Consider the following 26,400-nt stretch of genomic DNA (forward strand, 5'->3'; position numbering starts at 1 on the left):
GTTCTCGAGCAGGCAAGTCCATGCTGGGTTTTCAGACCGGCTCCTCCCTGCCTCCCTGGGTCTTTCTATTTTTTTTCTCAGCTCCCAGAGTCTTTAGTAGGCAGACTAAAGGACAATCAGACACGCTAGCAGGGCGCTCCGGTTTCACACCGAGGTGCTTGGAGCTATTCCTGAGTATGATTTCCTAGTGTTTGGCCCCCGGATCAAAGTCTGTGTGTGAGTGTCCTCTGAGCCAGGCTGTCTTCTCCAGATTCCAGAACCATGCAAAACATCCAGGCCTCATTTCCTCGTATTACTATTTTTTAAATTTGCTGCTGAAAATTGCAGGGTCTTTCACGTTCATTGACAAGCCTGTTCCTGTCCACCGGTGCCACATCCCTCCTCCTCACGTCTTCACTGTGGCTTCAGAGGAGGTGCCCCTGCACCCAGCGCAGCTCTCAGTACCCACTCTCTTCCCCTCCTTTCCCTGCCCCCTCCTCCCCCTCCCACAAAAACAAAAGCAGAATTTCCCTCTGCGCCTCCCAGGGGGGTCATTCTGAATGGGAGGGGCAGTTTCCAGAGCAGCAGGAGCCTTGTAGCTGGTGGCCCTGTTTCAGTGGCCTTTCTGCCCTAAGCAGGAATTTCTCACTGCCCCAGTATTAACAGGAATTGCAGGGAAATTACCATGATTTCCTTTGGAGTCTTACCCTGGACGCGGAGTCAGTGTGAGGCACGAACACTTCTTCTAGTTGCTTGGCAGGCCCAGAGCCGCTGTCCTTAAGAGGACCTTGACCACAGCCTTCCCAGACCTGCCCAGGCCAGGGGAACACAAAGGGAAAGCTGTTGAAAGCTCTTCAGCAAGCAGGCTGATGTGGTCCCACCTGCCTCCTGGGCAGCCGGGCCAAGCAGCTAGTGGCTGGATGTTATCTCCGTGATGGGAAATCCAGCCAGGTTGGGGGCGTTTGCTGCCTCCAGAGCTTCCTCACTGTAACAACAAAGGTTACAGAAGCTGAGCCTGGGTTTGTCTCCACCTCAGGAAGTGCTTGCATGGAATTACCGGGCGGATCGCCTTCCTGAAAACTATGTCGGCAGAGATGGTGTTGGAAGAGACAGGACGAAAGTTGAGTTTGGCTAAAGAACCAAATCCTGAAATCCCCTTAGAACCTCCTTGCATTACAGACTATTCCGGGAATCCGCTGAGAGCCAGTTTTCTCATTAGCTTGCCGGACCTTCTGGCAGCTCTATCTAAGTGGCTTTTCTCATGGTTCCCAGAGCTGGGAGGGACGTCTGGAGTCATCTTAGCCTCATTTTGCAGATGGCAAGTCAGTCTCCCTTCCTGAGGCTCTAAGTGGCCAAGAAGAGACTCAGAGCAGAGCCACAGGCCGAGGTGCAGGGTCCTTTACACAAGTGAACCAAACTTGTGCCGAGGCTGAGCCCTCCCTGAGTGGCTCTCCTGGTAACTGCATGTACTTACCTTTACTTGGGAACACACCTTCTGGCTAAAGTTTTCTAAGTATGAAAATTTCTGTAGTTGAAGTGCTCTGTTATGGACTGAATGTGTATGTCCCCTCAGAATTCACAGGTTGAAATCGAACCCCTCATTTGTGATAGTATTGGGAGGTGGGGTCGTAGGGAAGTGATTAGCTGATGGGGGTGGAGCCCTCATGAATGGGATTAGTGCCCTTATAAGAAGAGGCTGGAGAGCTAGCTGTCTTTCCCCAATGTGAGGCCACAGGAGAAGGCCGGCATCTGCAGCCCAGGAAAGGGCCCTCACCAGAACCTGACCATGATCTTGGACTTCTGGTTTCCAGAACTATGAGAAATAAGTTTCTGTTGCTGATAAGCAGACTAGTTTCTGGTATTTTCTTATAGCAGCTCGAGCTGGCTAAGGCACGCCCCCATCCTCTCGAGGTATTCGGTGAAATCCTTGTTCATCTACTGCCCACTGCCGATGGAAAATCCCCAACCAGAAACCTGAGGACGGCTGCATGTTCCCTGAGCCCCTGGGAAACGTTGCCATCAGCCTGGTCCTTGGCACAGCCCTCCTCATACTTGTCCATCCTCGGCACAGAGCACATGCTCTCGCATGTGGAGGTGGCGGTGTGGCCAGAGGGCAGTGGCAGACGGGACCAGCAGAGGGCTCGAGGGGTCCTGGGGGCGGGGCATGAAATCAGGACAGGGCACCAGAGTGGCCTAGGACCTGTGGGAGGATCTGGCTCTTGGGAAACACAAATAATGGATGGATCTAGAACAAGGGAGGTGGAAATGTCCCTAGCAAATTCCCTGGAAGTGTTACCAAGACGTCATTGCTCATCAGAGCCACACTTCGGTGGCGTAGAGAAGGGACAGGTGTTAGGTCAGCCTGGTGATTCACTGAGGGAGCTGCTATGCAGACAAAGGCGGCCAGCTTGCCTGGTCCACAGAGAACCCCTCTCGTGTCCCCATCCCAGCCTGAACCCCTCTCCTGCCCCCATCCCAGCCTGAACCCCTCTCCTGCCCCCATCCCAGCCTGAACCCCTCTCCTGCCCCCATCCCAGCCTGAACTCTCCTGCCCCCATCCCAGCCTGCACTGTCCTGGGAAGAGTTTCACAAGGGACAGGCTGGAGGAGCACCATACAGCTACACCTCGTGCCTTGCTCTTCCGACCATGGTCTGAGGACCAGCAAGCACCATGTTCCGGGGGGGGGGCCTGTTAGAAACACAGGCCCTGAGCCCAGCCAGGTGACTCCTGCACCCGGGAGACTGGAGAAAAGTGGTTAAAGCACATCCAAGTGGTCTGCCTTCCAGCTGACCTCACCCTGTGCGGTGCTCGCTCCAGCTGTGTGCTGCAGGTGCAGGTGCATATATGAACGTGTATATGAATACGGATATGAGTATGTATATGTATACGTGTACGTGTATGTGTATGCACAGGCAGACCACGGAGATGTGGGGAGTTCCGCTGCAGACCACTGCAATAAGGCAAGTGGTAGTCTTTTTGCAGCATCTGTTATGCGCCATGAACCAAAGCGCAATTAAATGAGGTGCGCCTGCGTGCGCGTATGTGTGTGCGCAACTTGGTGGGGACGGAGGGAAAAACACTTGTTTCGTTTTGAAGTGTTTTCCATGGGGGAGTCTTTAGAACAGCTCCCCCGCCCTGATTCTGGAACCTTTCCTTCCTTCCTTCGATCCCCTGTTGTCGCCTGTGTGCTTGGAGACACTGCCACAGGGGATTTCTCGTCTCTGCGAGAACCCCCCCGCCGAGAGGCTTTCTGTCTGGAACACCTCTCTTCCTGCGACACCTCCGCCGGGATCCTGCGGGGAGGGCCTGTTTTCCTGTTCTAATAACCTATTATCAACTACAAGGCCGCCGCGAGTCAAAATATCAATTACCGCTTGGGCAATACCATTGGCATTGCCTAAAACCGCATTCCACCCTCTTAACACGCTGGCTGCCCTGAGCCAGCGCTCGGAGGGGGCTTGAGGACGAGCCGCGCACAGTCATTACGGCGGCCAGAAGAATATATTTTTATCCTGCAAATGGAATGCCAGTTAAGCAGCAGCGATTACTGCAAGAAGCCTGTAATTTACACTGGGGGAAGTGAAGATTTCTTTTAAAGATAAAAAGTCTTGCTTAAGAAGAGCTTCCAAAAAACGGGGAGGGGAAATCGCAGTAACAAAGCCCCCAATGTCTCAGTTGTATGGAGATTTCAGAAGCAAATTCTTGGTGTCATAGAAACAGTGAGTCTATATAGACAATACTTCATGGAAAGTCCCACAAACTAGCATCTAATAATTTAGCGGTAGTGTGGTTGCTGTTTCCGAAATGCCCGTGTTCCTTAGAATATTCGCCATCAGGGTAGACTTTGTAGGTGGAACGTGGGGCCTTGAACTTTGTGTGTGTCCAGAATCTACCCACAGTCGTGCCTTCCCTGAGCCTGCCCAAAAATTTGGAATCTGGGTAGAAATAAAGGACAGCTGGACCTTTGACTGACTGACCAAGGAGTGATTGTCTGAAATCTTTGTCGCTTGGCTACGGAGCTTGATGAGAACTCCTGTCGTTTGTTATCAACTTGGACTTCTTGAAATTGGTGGGCAGCGGAGAGAAGAGGAAAGGGGGGTGAGAGCAATCTCAGATACTTGAACTCTGTCCCGTCATGAGGAGAGGGGTCTGTGCGTCCCAGCTCAGAACAAGAAGGAGCTATAGTGTTGGATTCTGTCTGAGGCGTTAAGGGACAGCCTGTTTCTAGAGGAGACATCCTTAGCCCTGGAGGGACACGAGACTCACCTGGGAGGCCCTGCAAAGTCCAGGTCCCCAGCCCCTCCCCCAGAAATTCTGATTTGCTCGGTCAGGGGTGGGCACAATTTCCCAGGTGATGTTTACCTTCAGCGAGGTGGGATGCTTACTGGTGTTCAACAAGAACCTTAAAACTGAAACAAGAAACTGAAAATTGTCCTGAAAGAAAGGGTTTCTTGAGCCACATGCGAGCCAGGAAAGGACCAGGTCCCGGTCCATGCCGTCTAGCCCCCAGCAGCGGCCGGATGGGGAAGACAGACGTCTGCTGTCCTGGGACTGGCAGGACCGTTCCAGGCGATGAGTTCAGAGAAGAAAGATGCACGCTGTTTTGACAGAATTTCCATTGGCTGCAGGTAAAGGGTGGAGCAGGGGGAAAGGGGAGCGGAGACGTTGCTGGGACAGGTGCACAGCACAGGGAGAAGTGTCTGCTACTTTGGGACTGGCTGTGGGCAACAGTCAGGAAAGTTCCTGCGTCAGCAGGAGGCGGTGGCATCTGGAGGTCGGCTGTCCTCCCTAGATAATGACGGAAGTTCATTCAGAGTTTTAACATACATTCAGGAACGGAAGCAGCCTTCTCTCGGTTTCTGCTTGTAGCTGTTAGCCTAGTATCTTCCCTTCCACCCTGCGGCCGGCCTGCTTTAATTCCACTTAGGACATCTCAGCATTTTTCCTTGGCACTAGGACGGCTGTCGGCCTGACTCTCAGGTGCATGCTCCCTGGATCTGGAGCTTCAGCATCCCTTGGGAACTCGATAGAAATGCAAATTTTCGTCCCTGTCTCAGTCCCCACCCCTCAGACCTTTGGAATCAGAAATGCTGGGGTGGGGCCCAGCAGTGTGCGTTTTCACAGGCCCGTGGGAAGGGAGGGGGCCTGTTTTTGTGTGCATTTAGATGTCCCTGGGAGCTTTAAAGAATCCAGATTTATCTTACATGCATTTCATTTGTTGGTGTGGTTTTGTAAACATTCTGACAGTTCATTATTTCTTTCTTTTATATTTAAAGTAAGTAAGTTATGCAAGACTTTTATTCCCGGAGTACAGGAAGCCCTGGGCTTGAACTGGAAGCCCTGGGTCGAGTCCTCTGATAATATCTAGCTTTGCCATTAGTATCACTATGGGAAGTCTTGGTCTTTGCCTCTAAAGTGATTTAGGAACAAGGTTCTCTACATCTCTGTTGTGTTGTTATAGTTGGTCTTTGTTTTGGTTTTAAATAATTGTTTTCTGTTGTGTTTCTTTTGCTGCAGGAAAAGGGTCTGGTTTCTGTAACTTTAATATTGCCGTGAAGATTCTTGAAAATAGAATAGCGTGTGACCTTATTTGTCATTGAGAAAAGAAAAGTCCAGATGTCCCGGCCACACCTCATACCAATGAAATCGGAACCTCTGGTGGCGAGAGCCAGGCATCCGAGTTTTCTAGAACCTTCCAGGAGATTCCACTGTGGGGCCAAATTTGAGGACCAGTGTTTACAGAAGTTGAACTCTGTCCCTTTTGGATTTAAGATTCTAGAATTTGCCTCTGTGATTCTGTCCTGTCTCCCTAAGGTCAAGTTTCATTGGGCAGGACGTGACTGGCAATAGGGCCGGGAGGGGATGGCTGAGTCCCTGCTGTCCCTGGTGGAAGCCGGGAGGGGATGGCTGAGTCCCTGCTGTCCCTGGTGGAAGCCGTGGCTGCTTGCTTCTGATTTGCTGTGTACTCAGGAAAAGGGGATCCCAGGATGCTCTCAGAACCCCCACCCCACCCTGCCACCTAAATAACAGGCAAAGGGACCCTAGATCTATGGGGATGAAATCTTGTAAGAGAAACTCTTAGATGCAGTCAGACTGGTGTTACTGTTCTATTGACGTATGAACACTTACCAGCGCCATGTGTGTGTTTCGCGCTGGGTCAGGCTGTGGGAAGGCCCTGGGCTGTGGAGGTGTGAGGAAGAATGACAGGCCTTACCCTCGGGGAGGCCTCGAGAGAAGGACCCTGGTGCTTAGGAGTTCAGGCAGGTGGGGTCCCTCTTAGCCAGAGGGGGTCAAGGCCACTGCATGGGACCATCAGATCAGCAATGTGGGCCTTACACGAAGGGGAAGATTTCAGATGGTAGGGACAGTGCAAAGGGGGTGTCCAGATAGGGGCTGACGAAGGGAACAAGCAAAGGCACTGGGGTAGGAAGATCTCCTAGGAATTGTCATGCAAGCGCCTGCTGTGAGGCTGGGCTGGCATCTCCTGGGTTAACACCCCTCTGGGGCCTGGTCAGTGGCATGCACTTCACAGAACTAGGATGTGGCATGGAGTACAAACTCCCATACCCCCAACCTCAGCCCCCTGAACAAGGTGGCAGAGGCAGAGCCTAAATAATGAGGCCATAAAGCCTGATGTGTGGCTTTTAAGGGGAGGAAGGGGGTGCTGGTCATTAGGAGCAGGAAGTGGCCTGTCCTAGGGTTTCTGCAGCCTGGAGCTCCCTGTGCCCTTTGATGTCCCTGAGGGGCCTCTGAACTTTGAGAGCAACAGATTCTCTCTTTGCATCAGCTCCCTCCTGCAGGCCAGCTTGGGGTGGGGAGCTTTGAAGGGGATGGGGAGTGCTGGGGGCTGCTTTCCAAAGCCCATTAAATAGCAGCTCCTGGAAGAATCGGTGGCAGAGATTGCCTTCGAGGGGGGCAGCCAGGCCTTTGGAAACGGCCCTGTGTTCTCCCCACATGAGTCCATTTATTTAGTGCAATCCCAAACTAAGAGGACTTTTTATGGAACTTGATGAACCACATCATATGGAAAAGTAAATCCCTGAGATCATTTTGGAACAACCCCAACCAAAAACACACAGGAGAGGAAGGAAGGCGTATTCCTTCCTCTAATTCTATCTGCCTTGTCTGAGGCAGAGTTTTTTCTTAACACCCTACAGCCTTTCCATCGGAATCAGTGTCGTCCCCTCTGAAATAGTCGCGTACCTTGGGAGACTGTCCTGCTTCCATCAATATAGACGTTCTAAATTTGTTTGGAACGTCTCCCTGGAGTCAGCTTCAGGTGCCCCACCCGCTTCTAGAGAATGTTTTCCAACTCCAAGAAGTGTCTTTACAAGGACATGCTCCCCACTGCTTGCTTTCTACAAGTCCCCAAAAAGTTGCAAGGTCTTTTTTTTTTTCCATGAATGTCTACGAAATATTGTATTATCACTTGGTTCCATTAAAATTGATTAACCTGCAAAAAAGCCTTCCTGTCCCTCTAGAAAGATGGTGTCCCACAAGGAACGGCAGATGTGCCGAGTCTCAAACATGTGGCCGTCGCTCCCCGCTGTCAGGACTTGGGGAGAAGCCACGTGTCCCTTGTTTCAAGGAAGGCAGGGGCTGGGCCACCACCTCTTCTAGCTCCACCGCCGGTGCGGCAGGAAGAGGCAAAGGTGGAGGCTTGTTTCAAGATAAAGTCGACCCAGGCCCTTAAGTTATTACTGTGCGTGATGAATCTCGGCCACACGTGACACGCGGCCTGTCTGTGTCCTTAATTCCACAGTCACTTAAAGTTAAAATTACTGTGTGCTCTTAACGCCACTCGTTTTTGTTAAATGTAATGTTGCCAGAGCTAATAGATGCCCTGGGACATAAACCTACAATAACATGCGTTTCTCAGTCGAGCAGCCCTTCATTTAAACTAAAAATATCCTCGGCAGTAGTTTACTCGAACCGCAAATATCACGACGCCCAGTGCCAACGCTGGTTCATCAAACTGCAACTTTACGAGGCACTTAGTTAGCGTTTGGACATTTTCAGCCATGAAGCAGCACGTTTTACGGACATAAATAGGCCTGAAAGGAACATCAGCGGGCCCTGCGTAAGCTACCCTCAGCCGACGGGTGCGGGGTGGGGTGACGTGGTGCAGGGCACCGGGCAGCAGGTTTGCAGAGGCCCCGGCCGCTCCGGCCAACCCGACTCGGCGCGGTGGGGAAGGGAGGGTCTGCGTGGCCTGGCGCGGAGCAGGAACGCGGCCCAGGCCTCTCCCTGGGAGGCACCAGGATGGGCCAGCGAGCAGGGGAGTCGACGGCCCGAGACATTCCAGGGAAACCCGGGAAGCGTGACTCTGGAGGAGCATTCAGAACCTCATTTTTAAAAAATATATTTTTACTGATTTCAGAGAGAGGAAGGGAGGGGGAGAGAGAGAGAGGAAATCAGTGATGAGAGTCATTGACCGGCTGCCTCCCGCACGCCCCCTGCTGGGCATCGAGGAGCCCGCAACCCGGGCCTGTGCCCTGACCGGGAATCGAACTGCGATCTCCTGGATCCTAGGTCGTTGCTCAACTGCTGAGCCACACCGGCCGGGCCAGGACCTCTTTTGATGAAGATCTCTGTTCATGTCGTCCCCTCTCCCAGGCTTGCGCGATCTGAGGTCGGGATAGCACGTCGTACACCATCGTGTCTTTTCTCCTAGTCCATTCCTCACACTTGAGAAACCTCTAATAAATATTTTTGAATGAATGAAAGCAAATTTTTCCCCTACGGGGCTGTTGACAAAGAACGGATCTTTATGCACATCGAGTCTCTCCCCTTAAAGCCACAGGCCACCTGTGTGTTCTGTGTCTCAGTTTACCCCGGTGACAACTTGTGTGCGAACTAAGATCATTGGTCAGTGTACAGCGTGTGGTCGGTCCCCCATGACTACACAGGTATCCCAGGTACGTCTGGGCGGGGAAGGCGGCAGGTGTGATCTCGGGGGACCCAGGTATACTGATGTGAGAGGCTGAAGCCACATTTTTCATTCATTTGACGATCTGCACTGTGATATTCTATAAGTCAGTGTCTCGGATGGTTCCTACTAGACCTTAGCATAGTGGCCTCCCTTTAAGGCAACAATGGGGTATTTTAGTGCCGAAAAGCAAGTCAAGTCATCTGAAATGTATAGTTTAGGAACTATAGTTTCACAATTAATATAATTTGTTCATTTATTATTTGTTGTTTAGCAAATGTGGTTAGTGCTTTTGGCTCCATCTTCATTCATTCAGTAAGCAAATCGCCGCCCTCTATCTCCCTGGCAGCTGTGGCCATTGGTCTTCACTGAGAGACCAGCTGAGTCCCAGGTGTCCCACCTGTCCCCCTGTGAATTCATGACTGAGTTAAGAAAGGGACGCTAGGCCCTGGAATCCAAGACGAGAAGCCTGAAGCCTAAGTGTCTCCTTTTCCTTCCCTCGGGCAGCCTGGGGATGAACCACGATGATGACCACTCCTCCTGCGCCGGCAGGTCCCACATCATGTCGGGGGAGTGGGTGAAAGGCCGGAACCCCAGCGACCTCTCCTGGTCTTCCTGCAGTCGAGACGACCTTGAAAACTTCCTCAAGTGAGTCCTTGAATCATTCTACACCTTCCTTGCAACAGAAAGTACTTCCAGAAGACACAGCAGTCGGGTCTCAGCAAGGGTGGGGAGGGGAAATGATCTCTTTGAGGATTCTCAGCTGGCCTAATGCGGTGGTCAGTGCAGATGTCCCATGTGTGCACCTGGTATGAGTGTGCATCTGGTGCGGTGTGTGGACCTGGTGTGTGTGCACTGGTGTGGTGTGTGCACCTGGTGTGTGTGCATCTGGTGTGATGTGTGCACCTGGTGTGTGTGCACTGGTGTGGTGTGTGCACCTGGTGTGTGTGCATCCGGTGTGGTATGTACACCTGGTGTGTGTGCATCCGGTGTGGTGTGTACACCTGGTGTGTGTGCATCCGGTGTGGTGTGTACACCTGGTGTGTGTGCATCCGGTGTGGTGTGTACACCTGGTGTGTGTGCATCCGGTGTGGTGTGTACACCTGGTGTGTGTGCATCCGGTGTGGTGTGTACACCTGGTGTGTGTGCATCCGGTGTGGTGTGTACACCTGGTGTGTGTGCATCCGGTGTGGTGTGTGCACCTGGTGTGTGTGCATCCGGTGTGGTGTGTGCACCTGGTGTGTGTGCATCCGGTGTGGTGTGTGCACCTGGTGTGTGTGCATCCGGTGTGGTGTGTGCACCTGGTGTGTGTGCATCCGGTGTGGTGTGTGCACCTGGTGTGTGTGCATCCGGTGTGGTGTGTGCACCTGGTGTGTGTGCATCCGGTGTGGTGTGTGCACCTGGTGTGTGTGCATCCGGTGTGGTGTGTGCACCTGGTGTGTGTGCATCCGGTGTGGTGTGTGCACCTGGTGTGATGTGTGCACCTGGTGTGATGTGTGTATCTGGCGCAGTGAGTGCACCTGGTATGGTGTTGGGCACCTAACTTGTATTCACAAATGCTTGTCTGTTGATTGAAATATCAGCACAGTGACTCTCTTGAAGCCTGTTTCATTTCTTTGCAGTATTTTGACTGTGAGTGGACACTAACAGCCGTGGCTGTGGCTGCTGTAGAGCAGATGTGTCCTCCATGCTCAGGCTGAACCCCTTTGATACGGACGTGCCTTTGCCGGGGGGAAGGGCTCGCTCATCTCCCTCGTGTGTGGGGACGGATGGGTTTATCTCACTGACACTTTGTTCCCAGAATGTGCGCATTCTCAGATTTCTGCAGAAGAATTGACCATCTGGTTTCAGACATTTTTCAGTCTGTGCCCATGCACAACGTGGGCCCCTTAGCGTCGGGACCTCGGTGCTGAACTTAGAGGTTTGACAGCAGACCCCGATCGCTTCTCTACTTGGCTGTACTCACGTGTACACCCCATGGAGGTGGAAGGGCCTCACGTCTCTCACCACTGTGGAGCTTCTGGGTCCAATGACACATTTCAAGTACCGGTGACTTCGAGTGGACCAGCAAAGGCCACTCTGGCTGCTGTCCTCATCCTGGGTCTCCTGTCATGGTGTTCCCTGTAGGCAGGGAAATTCAGTGTATACAAGGCTTAAAAATGGACTCATTCATTTTAACAGAGTCTATTTTCTACCGAGTCTTCGAAGTCACAGAATCAAAATGAAATGTTGTAAGACACTTGACATTTCATTTTACCCAGAGGATCCATGAAGCAAGGCAGGGTGTTTTCATTTGTTCATACACAGTGCTGGTCCCACTGCCTTTGTTCAAGTGGGGTGTGTGTGTGTGGGTCTGGGTCTGGGAGAGGTGGACCCCTGTGTACTTAGGTGCATGCACCTATTTTCTCCCAGAATCTTAGCAAGAGGCTTGCTTTTGTTTCTACTACCATCTGCCTCATTTTAGGAAGTAAAACAAAATCAAAGCGTTCACGTTTTTAACCTCCCAATGGGGCTGCAGCCTCACAGCGCCCGTTTAGTTTTCCAGAGGCGTTCTCAGCAGCCCCGAACAGTCCCACTGGTTGAAATCCCAGGGTCCTTTGAAGAGTGCGCCCCCGGCCACCTTTCAGCGATGGCAGAAGGTGTCCTCGGGTGGGACATCTGGACCAGCCAGTTGCCACAGAGAATCTGAAAAGTTGCAAATAAGCACTGTGCCTTTATTTAAAATAAAGCAAAACAACCCCAACTCCTAATAAAGAGAATTTTCTTTATTCATAGTAACTTTTGCTCAAAGCCATATTCTTAAGAAAATGTCAGAGGAATCTATTTCAAAAGCACTTCCATCCAAGAAGACGCCCAGACTCCCCCAGAAAAGTACACGAGCCTCGTGGGTGTCTTTCCCGGGCCCTTGCTTAGTTGCCAAGCTCTCGTTGCCTTTGGAGTCAGGAGACCCACGTGGCCGTGTGGACAAAGAGGAGAGTGTGAAAAAACCCGGAGTCTGTGTGTTCAGGGCCTGGGGCACCTTCCCATAAATAAATTGGAGGTGCACCCTTCTCGATGACTGAAAATCAAAACAAAATGCTGGGCGGTACATTCGAAAGTCAACTCGCCACTTGGCTGTTTCAGGTCAAAAGTCAGCACCTGTTTGCTGGTCACGGACCCCAGGAGCCAGCACGCGGTGCGCCTCCCTCACAAGCTGCCTGGCATGCACTACAGCGCCAACGAGCAGTGCCAGATCCTGTTTGGCACCAATGCCACCTTCTGCAGAAACATGGAGGTAAGTGGCCTGGGGGCAGGGTGCTCAGGAAGGAGCGTCTGGCTTCTGCTGGAGGACACAGGTATTCACACTCCATGCACACATGCATGCACACATGTGTATGTGCACATACACACTCACACGCACATGCATATACATCTGCCACCATGGGCATTTGCACAGTGCACGCATAGAGATCTCTGTGCGCACACACTCGCACACGTAGGCGACCTGTGAGTTGGTTCGGAAGATCAGAGCGGAATCTGCAGGTGGGGCACTGCCTGCCATTATTTGGGATGCAGGAAAGCGCAGGACCTCCAAACCAGGCAAGCACCTCCCGCTAGCTGTGTGCCCAAAGGGGATTTATCCACAACATTGTCCTGAATCCCCCTCTGTCGTTCCCCTGCAGAGGCGCCAGCAAGGGTCCTTCCTGGGCCTTGGTAACAAACGGGAAGCTGTCTCCCACTTCATACCAACTGATACAACTTTCATTCATTTGGGTTCACGACATGTTCCATTTAGATGTTGGCCTCCTCGAGGCCCTGAATGTCCCATGTCTCCAAATCGACAGCACTGTGCCGTTCTCCACTCTAATAACCAAACCAGTGGCACCGTGACATCTCACGGCGTTTTCAGTTGTCTCAGAGGGAACTGTGATGCCAGTCTCTCAACAACATGCCCCAGATCACTTACAGCCCCTTTAATAGGAAAAAAAAAAAAAATACTATTTACTAGACACCATGAAAGAGAAAGAAAAACACTCCTAGCCAGGAAGTTTAGGGGAGTGGGTATTGTGAAGGCATTACAACTCCAAAAGTCTGGAGGAATCTCTTAAAAACCACACTTGGGCCTGGCAGTTAGGATGCTGTGTTCCCAAGTCCAGGGATCCCCCAAAGAGAGTTTCACCAGCACGGCGCTCAGCCGGCCTCCCTCTGCGGAGCCCTCAGGGAGTCGCTTGGAAAAGCACCGAAACATTAGCGGGGCGAGTGGGGCGCGTGCGAATCTCTTGTCTTAAAAATTTCTAGAACGTTAAGCCTGTTACAGAGAAGAAAATAATAAACTATAGCAGAGGTAAAACCAAGAAATACACGTGGACTGAGGAGTCGAACCCCTTTTTCTGGAATATAAATCATAAAAGCAGAGAAGAAAAGAAACTGGGTAGGTCATGTAAGCCCATTCCTGGGAAGTGTGGGTGCATCTTTGTTGTTGTACAAGGTTAATTAGGGCCCATGGGTCAGTTTCAGAGGGTTTGTGAACAGCGATGGGAAAGACATGCCATCTTTGTTTTTTCCTAAGCTATACCTGAAATGCGCATGTCTTTCTATTACGAATGTCCGCATAAGCCGCAGGCGTATTCCCCGCACCCGTGCCTGTCCCGTGGTTAGGGATCGCTGATTTTTTTTATACTGCATGACGGTTGTAGCCAATATCTCAAAATATCACTTACGCTCCCCACCCCTTCAAAACTAGTCCCTGGTAGACCCAGGGCCAGATCTCGTTCTGTAACATGTTCACCAAGAAACACACATTCCTATACTGTGCATTTGTAGTTATTTTTAAATCTTTAGTTATATTCCAATTGAATCGTTTCCTTGGTGATCTTCTGTACTTTATCCTTACGCATGGACAAATATCACTCTGAGAAGGGGTTTAGAGTCTCCACGCGATGGCTCCTGGCAGGAGGCCGGGTGCTGGGTGCCAGGCAGTGGCGGGCCGGCCTCTGTCCCCCCGCGGCACGTGCCAGCTCGCGTGAGTTATGACGTGAGTAGTTTCAAACACAGAAGCCCCTTGCACTGGACGTCCACATGCGCTCTTTTGGCATTCACCACGTGGAGCCTAAATAAAAAGCTATGTCCCCACTCGAAGGTGTAGGGTAAAGAACTTTGGGAAAAGGCTACTACAGTTGACTTGGGAGCAGCAGCCTGGCTTCGAGTAGGAACCAGGCTCCCGCGTTCTTACGCATCTGCACACCAGAGACCCAGGGAAAGTTAGAACGCGGGCCACCCTCCTCCCTAGGGCTCTGGAGATGCCCACACCGCCACCACCGCGTCGTTCCTGTCTGCAGAATGCTGGTATTGTAAGGCTCAAAGCCATCCATGGAAATAAGAAATACAAAAAAATTGGCATCAGCTAGCTGGCATTTGTTGCAGAAGTTATTGGCAAATAGAGCTGTCTCCTCTTCTAGCCAATGGTAATGTGATGTTTTTAATTCAATAAAGCGTTTCAAGAAAGTCCAAACCTAAACATTATAAACAGTGGGTAGTAAATATTTATTAGAAAGGGGAAACGAACTTTACGCAATTAGCCCAGTCCATCTCTTTTATGACTACGAGTTCCTCCTGTCCTTGTCAGCAGGCGCTGCAAAGCAAAGTCACCGTTTAAGGGGACTTTAAGGTGTTGAAGCTCAGATATTCGACCAGGTGGGACAGAGGGCGAGCCGGCCAAAAGCAGGTAGTGTCAGCTAGAAGGAAGAGTGCGGCGTTGCTACCGGAGACAGAAGCAAAAAGTGGGGGTCGGGCGACATCCTGGCCGCGATCGCGGTGTCACGAAGCCCTCACCCCTTCTATCCGTGGGAGAGATTCATCTGTCTCCTCCCGCGTCACCCGGGTATCTGGAGATTCTCAGTCGAGAGGTGCTAGAAATGACCCCTCGCCCTTTCACCCTTCCTGCGTCTCGGCAACGCATCCCACTGCCGTTGCTCCGAAGCCCCCGTGTGACTCTGTGAGGGAGGCAGAGCTGGGAAGCAGTGGGCACCGGCCTTGTTGGTGACTTGAGCACAAGCATGCCCATAATTGTGGCCTTCACAGCGGACTGAGAGGTGCACGTTACGCTGTTTTTTTGAGGACAGAAGCTGGAGGCCAGTTGTTTCAGGAGGGCAAGAGTGACTCGGAGGCAATAGGCATTCCAGGGCTTTATGCCTCTTTTTCTACCTAATGTTCGCTCCTCTGCTCCTTTCCATTTAATTCTCTTGGCCTTTCCGTGCGGCCTGGAGGCAATGTCCCTCTTGCACGGGGGCGAGAAGATAGGTTCTCGCGTCAGGCTGCCCAGGATCCTGTCCTGCCTCTTGAGCCTGTTGCATAGTCTCTCTGTGCCTCAGTCTACTCATCTGCAAAATGGGGAAAACAATTTCTGCTTCCACATCATGGGGTTAAGTGACAAATGAATGAGAGCACTTAGCACGTAGTAGGCCCTCAGGAAAGTTTAACTGGTATTGTTTTTCCTACCGTCTCGCTTCCGGGCGCCAGTGGGAGAGGAGACACTGTTCAGCCGACAGTCTCACTGGTGGGCCCTTCTCTGCATGTCTCTCTGTGCTGACCCCCCCCCCCCATTGCTCCTGGTGCCCAGGTGTATAGCTGAGTGGTTAGACAATCTTATACTTCACAAAATGTTCCCCCCCCAGTGTTTCCAGTAACCACCTGGCATGTCGTTATTACTATATTATTGACTATATTCCCTGTGCTGTGCTTTACATTCCTGAGACTATTGTGTGACTAAGGATCTGTACTTCTTAATCTCTTCATGCCCATGGGCATCTTGGCCGATACAGACCCCCGTGGTGCCAGGAAGCTCAAGGTACCAGAATTCCACTTTGAACAACAGTGCTCTTTTCTCCACTGTCAGTTGTTTCTAAATGTGGAGTCATTGGAATCTCCCCCAGGGACTGTCAGGAGTGTCTGTGCCCCACTCCAGACCTTCTCCGTTCGTCCCCGGGGGGCGGGTTTCAGGTATTTCTCAGGTCGTCATGCTCGGCTCGGTTTGGGAGCTGCTGATCTAAATGTAGCCTGCCCCTTTAATGCCCGCGTACCTGGCCGGAGCGGGCGGCTGGCCGGAACGGGAGCCTCGCCCTGCCCCTCAGACAGACGGCCGTGCGGTAGGACGCTGGGTTGGACGCCAGGTTGAACGCCGTCTTGCCTGCCTCAGCCTCAGCTTCCTGCCCAGCAGCTGCAGCCTCTCTCAAAGCTGTTGGACTTTGGCAGCAGATGGCCCCAATTTTCCAGAAGTGTTTGAACGTTTACAGTAGACGGCCTCCTCGGAGAGCTCTCCAGCTCGCTGCAAGCTGTGTGTTATCCTTCATTCTTCTTCCCCTTGCCAGCTGATCGCCTGGGTACCCTGGCCCTGCCCTCACCCTGAAGCCACCACCCCCCCCCCCCCCGGATGGCCCCAGCCGGGTGACAGTCCCTGTGACCTTCAGGAACATGGAAGGAGGGACCAAACACGGGGCTCACAGAACCTTCCAGAAGCGGGGCTGGCATGCTGACCTGGGGAAAGGCTTCAAACTGCAGTAGTACGTGTGGAAAATGTGGATTAGTCACTTTTTCATCCAGCGCTTAGCATTTTATTTTATCTCCCCCTTGGCTTGTGTTATCAGCAGCATATTTCTGAGGGTTTTTACATAACCGTTCCCTTCAGCGCTGTTTAGCGTCTCTCCAAACGCCGGTTGGCGCCCCGTGAGGAAGAAGATCAGAAGAACCTTGAGGGGGGTTTAAAAGGGACACAACCAACAGAAGGAAAACACTGTCAGGCCTCAAATGCATGAGCAGTGGTGTCTGTCTTTGGAGGAACTCAAACCTTCCCCGTAGTTCCACCGTGTTCCAGAGAAGGCAGCTGGCCGTGGGCTCGTTTGTTACACAGCCTCTTGAGGAGCTTTGCAGCACAATACACTTGGCATGACTTTCACTCACCAGACATTAAATGTAGCCAGGGAGGTAAGATGCTAGAACCAGGGAGCTGTTTCACTTTCCTTGCTCTTTGCACGGCACCGATGGCATTGTGCTGCTTACTGAGGACTGCTTCTGGGTAGAGTCGGGGGACTCTGGGCACCCCCACCCCTGATTCGGCTTGAGTGACCGCAACTTTATGTGTTTCCACACTGTTTTAATATGCATTTTATTTAAGCCAAAGGTTATGCTGCCTAACAGTGCTTACCAATGAAACACTGCAGGAGGAAGGCACAAGGCGTTAGGGTCCACTGCAGATACGGGGCAATGGTGCGCACACGTGCCTGGCTGGCGCAGGTTGCCAGGTTGCCAGAGAAGGAAGTGGGAAGGAGAAGCTGGGGACTCATCACAGAGAGGCAGTGTGCCCGGTGGGTGAGAGTATGCCTTCTGGGGTCAGGACAGGTCCCAGCTCTGCAGCTCAGGCAGGTCACTTAATTCTGATTTTTCACCTGTGGGACAGGAGCAGTGACAGGTTCTGTCTCAGCAGGTCGGTGTGAGTAGTAATGAGATCGTTCTGATTATGTGCTTAGCCTGATGCCTGGGCTCAGTAAATGCTTAGGGTGTGTCAGCTTTCCTCTCACTCTGTTGAAGCCGTGCATTGCTTTACTTATGAATGGCTTCATTCGTTCATTCATTCATGCATCCATTCATTTAGCTAGCCTTTTCTGGGCATGTACGATGTGCTGCCAGATGTGTGCTCATGAGATGAGGCGATGGACACAGCCGCTGCCCCCCAGAATTTCCACTTCTAGCTTCCTCCTTTCTGTTCCCTCTACCACCCAATTTTTATTATTTTCACAGTGACCAAAATTACCTTTCAAAGTCCTTACATCCCTGTTTATTTTATTAATCTGTTACGTTTGCTCCTACCCCAGCTAGAAAAGGCAAAGAAGTTGGTGCATCTATGGACACCCTGTTCCCGCTCCCACCCCAGCGCCTTCTTACCTGTGTCATCCCTGCCTTGTCTGAGTTTATGGTATAATTCATTCTGTTCTCCAGCTTCAACCCCCACTGGTTTCATTCTGTGCTTTCATCACGAGTCCTTTTGCCACGGGTTTTCCATTTATTTCTTAGTTGACTAAAGTCTGTTCTCCACAAAAGGGGATTCAGTTCTTTGTATGTGCACAGTGTTTTTCTGTTACCTAAATGCTTGAGCAACAGTTGAGTTGACCTAAACATCTTGGATCACGTTTTCTTTCCCATGTCTTCCTAAGCATCACTCCACGGCCTCTGGCAGCAACACTGCTGTGGAGAAATTAGCCTGAAGCCTGTTGTCTTTCCCCTTATTGGTGACTTGATCTTTGCCCGGCTGCCCCAAGTATTTCTTGCTTTCCCTGTCAGACCCAGTGACCGTATCAGGGCTGGCCTCTGCGTTCCTTTTCTTTGCCACTTTCCCTGGAACAGGGCTTTGCTTTTCAGTCTGAGACTGAGATATTTTTTCACGTTAGGATATAGCCTTAAACTTATATTCCAATACCTCTTCTGTTACCTTATTTTTACTTCGGTACTCTTCTTTAGGAGTCCTGTGCCTCGAACCCACCTCGGAGCCCCTGACCTTTGCAAACATCTGCCTCCTCATTGGAAAAGTGGGGGGGAAAATAGGAACTGCCCCATCCTACCTGCCTCCCACTCACGCTTAAGTCAGATCTCCTTTGTGCGTCTTCCATATCTGTCATTTCCTCTTAAAATTTTTTTTGGAATTATTTGTTCATTTCCATCTTATCCTACTGACTTTTTCTCGGTCATCCCCTCCATCCATTCAGCTCCCTGTGTGTGTCGTGGCATCTCCCTCACGCTGCTTTCAGTGTTGTCTCCATTGGTCGTCTGATTTTATCTTCTCGGACATTTCTCGACCAAGTTCTGATAGTTCCATTGTTATCTCCTTTGACCTGTTCATCTTTCCCCTGAGTTCTCGTATACTTACTTTTTGCCAATGCAAAGAGAAAAGACACAGTTGCTATGTTTTTTAAAAAAAGCTAATGCACAGACGCTTGCACACTGTTCTTAGTCATTCCGTGGCTGGGTTGCCTGGTGAGCGTTAACCTGCTTTCTGCCGCCTGCTCTTTCTCCCCTTCTCGTTTGTGCTATCTTAGTATAGATCCTGTGCTGAGTATTTTCTACCACTGTTCACCCGACTTATGCCTGGACCAGCTAATTATAGGATGTTCACGTTGGAGAGAGCCAGGGCTGCGTGCAGGCCGGCAGGAATTCTTGCGAGAGGGGTGTGTGTGCGTGTGTGTGTCACTACACCTGAGATGGGACTTCCCTGCACGTACGGTGTATCCTTGTAATTTCCCCGTGCAGTCCTGATATTCCTGATTTTACCTTGTGACAGGTGAGGTCCAGATCCCATCCCCAATCGAAGCGTGCATTTTCTTCCTCCCTCCCTCTCGCCCTCCCTTCCTCGCCAACACTTGGAATTCTCCATCCCTCGGTCTAGCCATTCTTTCTGGTGGGCATGTAGAGGTATAGTGGTGATTTTAATTGGCCTTTCCCCAGTGAAACTGGTCGCCTGTTCATATGTTTATTGGCCATCTTATATATTTAGAGATCCTGTTTTGTGAAGTGTCAGTTTAAGTCTCTTCCCCATTTTTCTACTGGTATTTTTTTTAAAAATCGTCACTCAAAGGTATGTTTATTGATTTGAGGGCGGGGGGGGGGAGACATCAGTGTGAGAGAGAAACATCGATCAGCTGCCTCCCCTATGTGCCCGGACCTGGGATCCAACCTCCAACCAACTGAACCACCTGGCCAGGACTGGGTCTTTTTCTTAATTGATCTTTAGGAGATTTTTGGTTTTTTGTTTTCTATATAGTCTGCATACAACCTTTTGTTCTATGCATTACAGATATCTCTCCCATATATGGTAAACATTAAATATCTTCTCTCACTTCCTTACAATTGTCTTTCGAGAAACAGAAGTTCTTGATTTTAATACAGTGTAATTCATTAGTGTTTCCCTTTATAGTTCGTAGTTTTTGGATTCCGTTTAAGAAGTCTTTGCCTGACCTCATTTGCTCTTTTTCGGATGATTAGGAAACTTTTATGGGAAAGTTCTGTCTATAAAATGCATAATAAACAGTTTATGCCGCCTTCTCCCCCTCTCTCCTGAAGGGCCAGTTATGTCTCCTAATCCCAAGTACTCCCTCCCCATAAATTCACCTCCTGGGTCAGCCTTGTCCCTGGAACATGTGTCCGCACACTGACACCGCACCCTCGAAGAGCTCTTGGGTCAAAGTGCATGGAATCAAACATTTAATGAGGTGCAGTCGGTCTTTATGGGACCAGCCGGCGCTGAGCTCAAGGCTCTCATCTTTTTACCATTCTAATGGGGACGTGGGGGCTTTTCTGAACCCAAACGCACAATATTCCGCTTGAATCATCAACTTCTTTCAAGGCAGAGAGCAGCTCCAACAGACGTGAAAGCTGAGAAAGAGCTGTGGGCTTTTCTCAGCTCTTTTGTTAAAGCCCCTGGGGTGCTACTTTCTTGCCCTTCCCCCCCCCTTATTTTGGTCCCTTCCACTTCTGAACATCTGCTGACATCAGTGGAGTTGACAGCACCTATCTTCTGTGCAGATGTTTGAGATTCCTTGGGACGGCAGACCTTGAAACTGAGCGTGGCACACCCTTGGCGAACCCCGTTGAGCCTGCCCTGAGCTGTGCCAGAGACCCTTGCCCCTCGCCCTGCCCAAAGTACACCCCAGGTCCCCCCGCCTGCCCTGGGGGGGGGGGACATTTCCCCGCCCCAGCTTGGATTTTTTCACCATGATGGGGTTTGGCTTCCTGGAAATGCTGTGTCTTTAAAAGAGCCTTAAGTACATCTGGTCTCAATTTTCAGACCACGAGACAAGGATTTGGGTGCAAGTAGTTTATCTGGGAGGTGATCCCAGGAAGCACTGTGATGGGGCAGGGAAGTGGAGAGAGGAGAGTCAAGAGGCGCACAGATGGGCAGGCGACCACGTGGACAGCGGGGCCATCCCACCTGGACTCTCTGGGACACACGTGGAACTTGCCTCAGAGCCACCTCGCTTCAGCTCCCGTCCCTCGGGGCCCAGCGTTGCTCCGTGGCCAGGGTTGCCTCCAGCAGGGAGATGCGTGTGGATGCTGTCTGCCCCAACTCCTGCAGGGGAGACCGAGGCACATGGGGAGGACACCAGCTGTGTCCGCTGCAGGCACTTTTGTAAATTGTCTCATTCTGAGCACCTTTTCCACATCCCAGTTTCCTCTTAATACAAGTGGGAATCTGCATTTGTAAAGGCCTACTTTTTGCTTTAGTAGAATTGCTTTAGTTGTGTATATGTGCATGTGAAGAAATTCTCTAGGTGAAATGCTATAAGAAATGGTGCGTAGCTCAGCTGAGCTAGAAGTTGGGTCACCCCGGGGAGAATGGAAGGCTGTCTCTTTCACCCATGGGGGGCCCTGAGTCCTCAGCTCTGGGTCTGTGTAATGGTTACTGCTGGACTGCCGAGCTGATTCCCCCGGAGACAACCTTCCCAGGAGTAAATGCACAGAATTTTGTTGAGCTAAATGAACCAGTTGAAATGACGCACCTTTTATTTCTTCTGACATCCAGATTCAGACCTTCCTCCTTCCCCTGCTATTCCAAATCCCAAGCCCAAGCCAGTCACTGGCCCCCTCCTCACCACCCCTGCTGTGATCCTAGGCAGTCACGTTTCTTCCCGTGTCAGCAGCATCTGATGTGCGCCGGACTGTGGTGCCTGGTGGAAGGAGACGCCTCCTGCAAGACCAAGCTGGACCCTCCCCTGGACGGCACTGAGTGTGGGGCAGACAAGGTAACCCGCCAATCACCACTCCCAGCGGGCAGCCCCTCCACCTCCTGGGCATTGGGTATGTCTCCCTGTTCTCAGGAACCCCTGAAGAATCCCATGGGCCTCCCCAGAAATGCCCATGGAGCCCACTCTGGGCAGAGGGCCACTTATCTTTTTTTTTCTTTTAAGATACAAGAATCATTTGTTTATTATTTTCGTTAAATGACCTCCTTTTGTCACATAAGTGCATTTACTTGCAAACTTTTACATCGGTAGACCATAGGTGGAAAAATAGGATTGCTTGCCATAACACTAAAGGCTACTGTGAAATGGATGTGAGGAGAACAGTGGTCCCATCCCAGCTAGAGGTTCAGAGAGTGAGCCTGCGGCCTGATCTTCATTAGTAGGAGAGATTGATACTTGTGAGAGAAGAGAGGGGTCCAGGGCCAGACTTTCTCCTTAGTCTTATTGCAGGATCAAAGGAGGTGCTGCGACCGGGAACCACACATCAGCTCTTGTGCTCCAGGGTTTATGTCGCACACGTTGGGAAGTTCCATGTTGGAGGACTGGCTTTCTCTTGTCCTCAGAGGGAACCAAGGTTCACCCATGTGGGGCTGGCTTTTGTCACCTCTGAGCAGTAAACGCAACCCTGAAGTTCAGACCCCCAGAACTAGGACACAGGACACTCTGCCTTCCAGAGTGAGACTCACATTCAGCCACGTTTGCAGAAACCCAGGCCTCTTCATGAGCCACATGGATTCATCCTGTTTCTAGGAATTCAGCAAACCCTAGAGGAGCACATCTCATGTGGAAGTTTAGGGCAGAACCCATACCCTAGAGGGGAGGGATACTGGTGTCAGGTTGAGTGAGTGAGGAATGTCCCCGGAGTTAGCAAGCACGCACACCCCGAGATAGCCTGCTTTGACAAAGTTACGCAGAGCGATTGGCTGGTGTGATGGTGACTTTTCACGTGGAAGGACGCGCTGTGTTTCAGTGGTGCCGAGCAGGGGAGTGCGTGAGCAAGACGCCCATCCCAGAGCACGTGGACGGAGACTGGAGCCCCTGGGGCGCCTGGAGCATGTGCAGCCGCACGTGTGGGACGGGAGCCCGCTTCCGGCAGAGGAAATGTGACAACCCCCCGTAAGTGCCCCCGACCAGGCCTCTCCTGGTGCCCCGATCGTGCAGTTCTCACCGCCTTGTGCAGGGTTTGTCTCCCAAGGAGACTCCGAACCTAAGGAAACTGAAACACACCCGGGGCCCAGGGCGGGGCTTGTGTCTCTCAGGTGGCCGCTCAGCTTCCCAGAGCTCTTTCTGGGAACACGGATGCGGCAGGTCCTTGCCTGAGCCTGAGCCTCCCTCGAAAGGCTTCCAGGGACAGCTGGAGGACAGGCCCGCCTGGCCGGCTTCGCAGACTTCCTCAGTGGAGGGTCATTCCAGGGAAGCCTGTAGACTAAGGAGAGAGACGCCAACCTGCAAACTGGCTGCTAGCTGACTTGGGAGCTGCCTGCCTGCTGATGAGTCACGAAAGCATCCGTGGGGTCAGCTGTTTTGCTCGTCCACATATTTGAAGCTGTCCTCTTAGAACTATTTGACTGAAACTGGGTTTATTTCAGGTATTTTTTCCTAATAGGTTTTCTTTTATCGACTATGGTGACCCTCTGACCCTTGTTCACTTCTGCATCTTGGTTTCAGAAAGCTCGGGGCTAGTTTTGTGCTCAGTCTTGATTCCTTCACCAAGCAGGTTTTTCTCTTCTCTCGAAACTTCCCATTTTTAATATTTCTTTAAATGGTCTGGTTTCCATCTCATGTGCCCTCAGCTGCATCCCATTAATTTTGTAAACGAGCAAGTTATAAATTATGACTGAATTAGAAAGGTTTTATATCCACAATTAAGTCATGTTGATGAATAATTAGCAGATCCCCTCTTGTGTTCAAAACCCCCGATGCCCTGGCTGTATCCCAGCCCAAATAAATCACACACGCTGGGGTGGGGCCCAGGAGTCGGATGTTTTAAATCTGTGGGTCACTCCACTGGCCAGGATTGAGAACCTCTGGATTAAAGAGAAATTTATGCTCACAGTTTAGTCAATGCCAGGAACACCATTTTTTCCCCCTAGTTGTGCTATCAGAGTTGGTATCACACATTTTGTCTTGTTAAAACCTGCTCCTCTGGCACCTAGCAGTGTGCCTGACACACAGGAGGTGTTTAATCTTGTAGGAGTGACTTCTTAATTAAGAGCGCTGATGGTGTATTAGGATTCTCCAAAGAAACAGAACCAATAGGTAGATAAGTAGATAGATACATAGGTAGAATATAGATAGATGATGATAGATAGATGATAGATAGATAGATAGATGATAGATAGATAGATAGATAGATAGATAGATAGATAGATGATAGATAGATGATAGATAGATAGATAGATAGATAGATAGATAGATAGATGATAGATAGATACATAGATACATAGATACATAGATAGATGTATTTATTATGAGGAATTGGCTCACATGATCATGGAGACTGAGAAGTCCCAGGTCTGCCGTCTTTAAGCTGGAAACCCAGGAGAGCCAGTGAGTCTGAGGCCTGAGAACCAGGGCAGAGATGAGAGATGTCCCAGCTCAAGGAGGGTGGGCGACCAGTTCCTCTGCCTTTCATTCTATTCAGGCCCTCAATGGGTTGGATGATACCCACAGCACTGGAGAGGATAGTCTGCTTTACCAAGTCCCCCGACGGAAATGCTGATCTCTCTCACCCAGAAACACCCTCCCAGACACAGCCCGAATGTTTAACCTGGGCGCCCTGTGGCCAGTCGAGCTGACATAAAATTAATCATCACAGATGGGTAAATGGTTAGATGCCCTGTCTAGCTAAATGGTGAGAGATTAATGCAGAGTGGTTTCAGTCCTTACATTGCTCTGTGTTGAAGTTAAATAGTCCCCCCTCCAGCCCCGAGAAGAAAGACTTATCCCTCCGCGACCTCGGCCTCCATCTCTGTGTGTCTTGTCTTCTAAGGACATGTGTCATCGGATGTAGGGCCCACCCTAATTCAGGATGATCACATCTCATCAATTAGAGTTCCTTCACTGCATCAGCCAAGACCCTTTTTCCAATTAAGGCCACACTGGTAGGTTCTGCATGGACTCAGCCCACTGCAGCCTCGAAGCCTCCTTTCTGCTCTCAGACACATGCTCCAGCCTCTGGGCCCCGTCAGTGCTCCTCTCCCTCCCCTCACTTACCTTCTCCTCAGACAGGCCCCCTGCCCTGACCACCTGCGTCGGGCGGGCGGCTTGCTCTGCGCTCTGTCTCGGCGGCACCCTTCGTAATGTTGTACGTGTATTAGAACAATTTGTGATGACTCTTCTGTATTTGTTCCTTGTTTTCACTTTGTCTTCCCCACTGGCTTCTGAGCCCCACGAAGGCCACACCTGTTGGGGCACCATTCGGCCTTTTGTGCGTCCATAGAGCAGCCTTCCTAGCATGTGCTGCCCAGCTCACTGCCTGGGTGCACGCAGCCTCTCTGCACTGCCGGTGCCCCCAGACACACACCTAGTATTGTTTTCCCCCGAAACACTAAGGTTATTGTAAATTATCATGCCAGGAAGGTGGATCAGCTCTGCCTTGTACCATCTGGCTTCGCTGAGGCCCAAATGCTGTGAACGGCCAGGGAGCGGGGTCCAGGCCCCCCTGCACACACGAGGGTCGTCTTCACAGGCGCCCGCCCTGTGCCCCGGGACTGTAGGGTGCCCGCTGCCCTCTCAGGACAAGCTCTGAGTCTAACCCGGTCTGCGGTGTCCTGAGTGAGAGAAGCAATATGGTTTTGCTCCTGTAACACTTACACCTTGGTACTCTGTCCGATCTTTTGCAATAACAGAGTGGCTCTGCCTCCCGTTCTGAAGGGAACGGTGGGCTCTTTTCCCCTTGTGTTCTACCGCGTTTCTCACCCTCACGGAACCACCCCAGGTGAAAGGGGAGAGAAGGGGCCGGCCTGAGGGGGGGCGGTTCAGCCGCAGGCCCGGTGCCTCCTGGGGAGCTGCAGGGTGCAGCAGGCACTGTCTTATGAAGTCCAGGCAGCCGCTGTCAGCTGTTTTTGCAGAATGACCTGATGTGGTGATTGTTACAAAACACAGCTGATCGAGGCCCCAGAGCCAAGCTCTGACCAAAACAACATTCCCTCCCCGGCTCAGTCCTTAAATCACCAGGCTCGCTGCCTTGAGATTTCCCAAGGATGTCCAAATCTCACTGCTGTGCACATCTCGGGCTTGGAACGTTCCCACAGCTCTGTCCCCACCCCTTCACTTTACTCCTGGCCCCTTTCCCGTCTTCTGCAGCTGGTTTATTCACTGTCCAAAAACACTGGCAGGAGAGTCCCCCCCACACACCCTTTTTTTCTCTAGTCTTGGTCTTTACAGCTATTGGAATTTTCGTTTCTTGCCAGCTGACATCAAGGCCTTGGGGATCATCCATGTTTTTAACCCAGCTTCCTAGGCTCGCGCTCTCCTGCCATAATCTGTGTCCCTGTGGGTGGGAGTTTCCGCCAAAAGACTGCAAGGCAGATAGGTCACCTCTAATTCGGATGCTCTTCCCTGTCGGAGGGCTCCTGTTTGGGGGAGGGCCGGGGGAGGAAGAGGGGAGGAAAGGCTCAGATGCTGTCGTGTGAAGAGCCGGCTCTGCTGGAGCCCAAGGAGGACAGACAGGTGAAAGCAGCGTGGGACCAGGAAGGTGGGAGGGTCACGGGGGGGGGTCACCC

General features: G+C 51.4%; 1 protein-coding gene across 4 annotated transcripts in view; it reads left to right on the top strand.

Annotated features, from left to right (window-relative positions):
• ADAMTS17 (ADAM metallopeptidase with thrombospondin type 1 motif 17) overlaps positions 1 to 26,400 on the top strand; it is a 156,158-nt gene that overhangs the window by 69,537 nt on the left and 60,221 nt on the right. For 2 of the 4 annotated variants that reach the window (XM_081124765.1, XM_081124767.1), the window contains exons 9-12: positions 9,417 to 9,557; positions 12,033 to 12,183; positions 21,569 to 21,673; positions 22,644 to 22,789. In XM_081124765.1, the coding sequence (XP_080980891.1) occupies positions 9,417 to 9,557; positions 12,033 to 12,183; positions 21,569 to 21,673; positions 22,644 to 22,789 (543 nt within the window). The remainder of the gene's footprint in view (positions 1 to 9,416; positions 9,558 to 12,032; positions 12,184 to 21,568; positions 21,674 to 22,643; positions 22,790 to 26,400) is intronic. The other 2 variants (XM_081124766.1, XM_081124768.1) reach the window with 1 other exon arrangement.

Source organism: Miniopterus schreibersii, assembly GCF_964146895.1.
Source record: "Miniopterus schreibersii genome assembly, chromosome: 22".
Lineage (NCBI taxonomy): Eukaryota > Metazoa > Chordata > Mammalia > Chiroptera > Miniopteridae > Miniopterus > Miniopterus schreibersii.